Below are 6209 nucleotides of genomic sequence, written 5' to 3'. Positions count from 1 at the left end.
AAAAAAAAAAAAAAAAATTTATGTGTGGTTCTAACATTGTCGGCAGAAAGCATGAAAATGACAGTAAACTTCAGGAGACAGCCAGCTAAAAACCCTACCTGGCTGTCCTGAACCACCCACAACTGGCCCGGGCTCCAAGGGCAAGTGGACATGACCAGTCCTAACACTCAAAAAAATAGAGCCTGCAATTTCTCTGGACAGAAATAGATGAGTGAGTGAGTTGTTTGAAAAGTTAATAACAGATGACGTTTAATATAGGTGGACAATAGGTAGAGACATTTTCAGTAGTTGGCAACCTTGGTGCTTGCTACTACGGAGCTCTAGGTATGCTCTTTCCACCTTGTGCCACCCCCCAAATTCTTGTTTACCTCTTCTAGCAAGTGTGGCCATAGTGAGAAGGTACCATATATACACCAGAGAACAAGCCAAATCTGGTAGTATACAGATGCCCACTTCTTAGTCTCCCAATTTGTAAACTAATTTCTGCTGTTAGAAGCTACCTAGATTATGATACTGTTTTACAGCGGCCTGAACATACAAAGAGCCTAGGTTCATGTAAACTGGGTTTCTGTTAGCCTATGTAGATATGGGCATCGATGGAGTAATTGAGAGGTGAGAAGACTTTTGACACCCAGGTGTGCAGAACATTCTGTAAGACATTGCTTTCATTTCAGGAAAAAACACAGACCAGTAGGACAACAGGTAGAGGCATGAAGATATAGTAGGGAAAGGAAAAGGGATCCAGATCCAGTGTGATGGTGAGGAAGGTGGATTCCATTGGGACTTACACATCCATGGCTCGCTTGGTGTCTTAGTTAACTGTTGCTGACACAAAATACCCAACACCCAAAGTAAAAGCAAGAAAGGTTATTTTGGCTCACAGTTTGTAGAGGTTTCAGTCCATAGTTGTCTGGCTTCAAGACAGGGTGGCATGGAAGATTGGAATCACAGAGGAGAAACAGTTCCTGGCAAGCAAAAGGCAGCAAGCAGCAAGCTCAGTAGTGGTACGCGACAAGTGACAGCAGTAAGCCCTCTTTCTGGCTCTAATCTCCTATCCAGGCTACCCACCTTTAGGGCAGGTATCACTCACACCGAGGGTGAGGCACCCTTAATCCTAGCATTGCATCATGAAACAATACCAGCATCACATACTTGATCTCAGCATCACACACCCTATATCCAGTCACCTCTGGAAAGCCCCACCTATGAGCACATGAGAAAAATCTAGAAACAAGCAACAGCAGTGGGGGATATAATGAGTGCTTAATAAGAGGAGACACAAAGGAGGCTTGGCAATCAATATCATGCAGGAGATTCTTCATGAGCTAGGGCTGAATGGAGGCATGAAGAGTGGATTAATGGTTGTGTGAGCGTGTGAGCGTGTGTTATCCTAGGCAGACCCTACATGCACTCATGCCCACCCTTCCCTCCCACACACACGGAGCTACAGCTCTGTGTGCTTCTCCTCAGCACCCTTTAGCTCCTGGATCTTCCGGGGCAGGGTCTCCATCCAGAACTTCAGCCTGGAGGCCTTCAGGGCACGGTCCACAGTAGGCTCTGTGTCCAGCTGCAGGTACAGCTCCTCATTGTCCAGTGCAGGCCAGTGGGGCAGGCCCTCACCATTGGGGTTCCTGTGAAGATACCCTCCCAATAGGGGATAAGAGGTCAGTCTGAGTTCTTGAAACCTTGCCTGAGTATCTTGATTTGCATCAGGACCGACAGCTAAGATGGCAAGCATAGAAATAAGGGGAACTTTTCCTGCTACAGAGAACAAAACCATCCCACTAGTGTCCCTTCCATGTGAGACAGGCCTTCCAGTCCTGTTTTGTCCCTCCCTCTTAGAGATGGGCTGTGACTGAAACACAGCACTATGGTACACCACACATGTCACTGGGAGAGGGATGAGTAACCTATACTGGCAAGGCTCCTCTCTGTGTCCACACATTTCTTGGTCTTGCAAAGGAGTTAATGTGTGATTTAAGGACACTCATATGCTAACAAAGTTCCCACAGGTAAGAGGTGCACCTGATGGGTTCACACAGCATGTGAAGACTGAGGTATCATCTCACCCATTTCGTGCAAAGTTGGCCCAATACTTCATCATCCTCTTATTTAGTAGCTTCTCCTCCTCAGTGAAAGGAGCTGCAGAGAGAAGGACAAAAACCCAGGTCTTAGACTGATGCTCACCACATTCACCCTGCTGCACATTCATGTACCAATCTCATCGCTCAGCTATAACCTGAACCTGGACACCAGGCCTGGTCCTCTCCTTCCCCACTTATCCTAGAGCCATGCCCTCCCCTTGCCCAACCTTCAGTCTCCAGTTGAATTGACCCAAGGTTCAGTGCTGGCATAGAAGGTGCCTTCTTTCTTGACTCTTGTGAGTCATTAAAAAAAAACACACACATATGCTGTGAGACAGTCCCTCCTGCCCTTTTGTCCCATGCTGGACACCATGTCAAGATGAGGACAGTAGGAGGAGGGAGCACTGAGTGGAGTGCAAGGGCTTGGATTCTCATCCCAGCACAGTCTTTTGAGGTGTAAGATAGTGGACACTGACCCTATCCTCTCTCTGGGTCTCAACTTCCTCATCTGGACTGTGAATGAATTCACAACTCAGGGACCCAGCCAGAGCCCATTCCTACTGCTGAATCGAGGAGACTCACCTTTCTGGCCCCACAGGAAGGATCCAAAGACAAAGGGAACCTCATCAGCGTGGTCAGCCTTCACATGGGGTGGCCTGATGTTTTTGAGGAAGTTGGGAGGATGCTGGAATTCATAGAAGTAGACAGTGCCATGGGAGCCTGAGGAGGTGGACAGCTGTGACTTGGTGACCTGTTAGCTTGAGTGCTTCTGCCTCACCCTTGGCTATAAAACACCTAAATCTAAAGTTGGCTGGAATCTGAACAGTGTGGTAAAGAGCACCAGGTTGCAGTAGGAACAATGGAAAGGGCCTTGGATAAGTCATGACCTTGGACTTCCCAGCTGAGTAGTTTGAGCGACTCACTGAGCACCACTCTCCTCAGTTTCTCTATTTGTATAATGGGAAAGATGTCCGTCTCTTACATCAGGTATGAATACGACTTTTAGTGCATATTAGGTGAACTGACTCGTGGGTTTCATTTTGACGTATTTGTACATACATATAACACACTGATCATTCTCCCCCTATTTCTACCTTCCCTCTTTCTTCCTCCTTCCCCTGATTTCTTTTCTCTTTTCTACTAGTCTTCCTGTTTCCATCTCTCTTTTTGGGCCAGGGATATAGCTCAGTGGTGCTAGAACCTGCCTGGCAAGTGCAAAAAAATCTCTTCTTGTTCTCCATATTTCTCCTATGCAGGAAATATGGGATATGTGACATTCTGTGCATGGTTCATTTCACTTAACATAATGATCTGCAGTTCCATCCCCTCTCTTGCAAATGATGTGAGTCCATTCTACTTTATGGATGAGAAATATCTATTCTATATGCACATTTTCTTTATCCATTCGTCTGTTGATGGACATCTAGACTACATGATAATACTCAGCTATTACAAAATATGCTGCAATAAGTATGGCCAGGCTGGCCTCTTTGTAGTAGATTGACTTTAATTATTTCAGAATACACTGAGAGTTGTATACCCTAGTTTTAGTTTTTGGAGGAAACACATAATAATTTCCATAATGGATACATTAATTTTATTTACACCAAGAGCAGAGGAGCCTTGCTATTCCCTATATACTTAATCCTCATCAGCATTTACTGGATTTTGTATTCCTAGAGACAGATACAATAATATTCTTTTTGTGCATGCGTGTGCAGTACTGGGAATTGAACCCTGGGCCTTCACTCAGCTACATTCCCAGCCGTTTTCAATTTTTTCAATTTGACACATAGGCTCACTAATTTACTAAATTGCCCAAATTAGGCTGAAAGTCGTGACCTTCTCCTTCAGCTTCGCACAGTACTAGAATTACAGGAGAGGAGCATCTCATATCTTTCACATATAAATATCCATTTTTCCTAGCATCACTGGCTAAACACATATTTTCAGCCCTGTTCCAAAAAATCACATTGATGTAGTAGTTTGTGTTTGTTATGCTGTTTCCTATTCTGTTTCATTGGTCTATGGATCTATGCTACATTCTTACCATTCTGTTTTTATTATGATGGCTTTGTAGTATATTTTGAAATCAGAACTTGTGACCACCCAGAGTTACTTTTTGCTTAAGATTTAACCACAAAGATTTACTGAGATGACAGACATCAAGCATCTGGCAGCAGAAAAGCTCAATAAAATAGGAATAGACCTGGACTCTACAAACCTCATTTCACCTCACAGTTCTGAGCTATTGCATAGACAGTGAGATCTCAGCTACTGATGTACTCACGATGAAAATGTGCTACTTTGAGGGCAGGAATCACGAACATAGAGTCTGCCATCATCTCATGGAACTGCAGTTGGAGGACCTGGGGGTCCTCATTGTCTCCCATGTACTCTTCCATCAACAGGTCACCAAACTCAGCAGGCAACATCTAGCTCAGGTAGATCATGGAGAATCAGGTTAGATAGGTTTCTGGGTATGTGTGGGAGCTTGCGGTGGGAAAACAGCTGATGGACTTGGGATTGTAAGAAATGGGCAAAACTTGGGGTGATTCCACCTACAACCACATACATAGTTCAGCTTCTTTTAGATGAGATAGCTGCATGGGCATGAATGTGGGGGTGCCATATCCTTAGGACAGGAACTCTCTTGGCTGTAAGGGTCGAGTTTCTGGATCGCTGAGCAGTCTGAACCTGATTCTGAGGGACAAATTCTCTATGCCTCCACAATTCTGGAACCTAGGGTGGCCGCTGCTACCATTATGGAACGTGGCACTGTGTGACTTTCTTCTCAAAGTGAAGTCTTTCACCTTTCCAGTTTTGAGGCTTCAAAGGGTGGAGATTTGCTGCTTTTTTTGATGCCCTTGGGCCATCTTTTTTATTCTCTTGTTCCTTGTCAGGAAGATCTCCTCAACTCTGTCTTTGCAGTCCACAGCTTCATTGTAACTTCCTTTCTGGCCATGCTCACCACATTTTAAATCAGCCCCCTGGGCTCTTTGCTCTTGATTCTCAAAATAAATCTGGGTAAAACCCTCCAACAACAGCCTTGCCAGTGCCTCAACATTTAACTGCCTTGAAATTTCTTCTGCCAGACTAATTAGTTCTCCACCCTTAATCTTAGTTTCAGGCAAAGTCTCTGGACATGAACAAAATGCAAACAAATAACACACATCATCTGCAGTCTGACTACCAATGCAGTCCTTCCTGCCAGCAGAAACCTCCCAAGCATGGTCTTTACCAGTAGGATTTCTACCAGCCTTCTCAGCTTCTGAGCTCTGACCAGGATCTCCCATACAGAACAGTCAAAGGTGTTCTAGCCCTCCTCTTTCAGGAGAAATCTCAGAACATTTCAAAACACTTCACATAAGCCATTTCTAAAGGCTGGTGAACCATGTGGTCAGATACACTCACAGCAACAACCCCACTTGTCTGGTACCAAATTCTGTCTTGGTTCCTTTTCTCTCATTGCTGAGACACAAATCCCCAGCACCCAAATTAAACAGGGAACAGTTTACTTAGCTCACAGTTTGTGGAGTTTTCAATCCATACTTGGATGGCTCCAAGGCAGAGTGGCACATGGCAGAGGGCAACAGTTCAGGGTGGTGGAAGATAGCAAAAGCACCAAGAACACAAAATGGAGGAGTGGAAGTGGGAAGAGCAATCCTTCTTGCCTCCCTTTTACTGTATGCAAGCTACCGGCCCCAGGGTGGGTATAGCACTCATGCCCATAATCCCAGCATAATCCCAACCCATAATCCCTGGATAAATTATAAACTCTAGAAGCCTGGCCCATGACTGCATAAGGCTTTGGGGAGACATCCAGACACAAACTATAACAGGAACACAGGAGCCTCACCATCTGTGCTGACATGCTTTGCAGAACAGCCCGCAGAGTCTCTCTGTTCATTTTCTTCTGGTTGTCAGTAGAGCCAAGTGCCTGGATAATGGATGGATAATATAGAGCTGAGAGTGGGATCAGTATGCACCTGTGTAATCTAGAGGACCACTACAGATCAAATGCACACCCCAAAATACTGAGGGCCTTACCATGGGAATGATCCAGCCATACTCATCATTGTTGACACCAATGATGCTGGGGACAGGTTGAAAGTCAGCAGAGGC

General features: G+C 45.1%; 1 protein-coding gene across 1 annotated transcript in view; it reads right to left on the bottom strand.

Annotated features, from left to right (window-relative positions):
* Positions 1 to 1302: 1302 nt before the first annotated feature.
* LOC102017153 (acylcarnitine hydrolase-like) overlaps positions 1303 to 6209 on the bottom strand; it is a 51740-nt gene continuing 46833 nt past the window's right edge. Inside the window, exons 6-11 of the mRNA XM_013516113.1 lie at positions 6072 to 6204; positions 5944 to 6024; positions 4375 to 4519; positions 2667 to 2804; positions 2070 to 2142; positions 1303 to 1631 (exon numbers count right to left, since the gene is read on the bottom strand). Coding sequence (XP_013371567.1) covers positions 1445 to 1631; positions 2070 to 2142; positions 2667 to 2804; positions 4375 to 4519; positions 5944 to 6024; positions 6072 to 6204 — 757 coding nt within the window. The 3' untranslated portion in view covers positions 1303 to 1444. The remainder of the gene's footprint in view (positions 1632 to 2069; positions 2143 to 2666; positions 2805 to 4374; positions 4520 to 5943; positions 6025 to 6071; positions 6205 to 6209) is intronic.

Source organism: Chinchilla lanigera, unplaced genomic scaffold (assembly GCF_000276665.1).
Source record: "Chinchilla lanigera isolate Chin_1 unplaced genomic scaffold, ChiLan1.0 scaffold00032, whole genome shotgun sequence".
NCBI lineage: Eukaryota > Metazoa > Chordata > Mammalia > Rodentia > Chinchillidae > Chinchilla > Chinchilla lanigera.
Note: the sequence above shows the minus strand (reverse complement) of the source record. Positions and strands in the feature narration are given on the sequence as shown.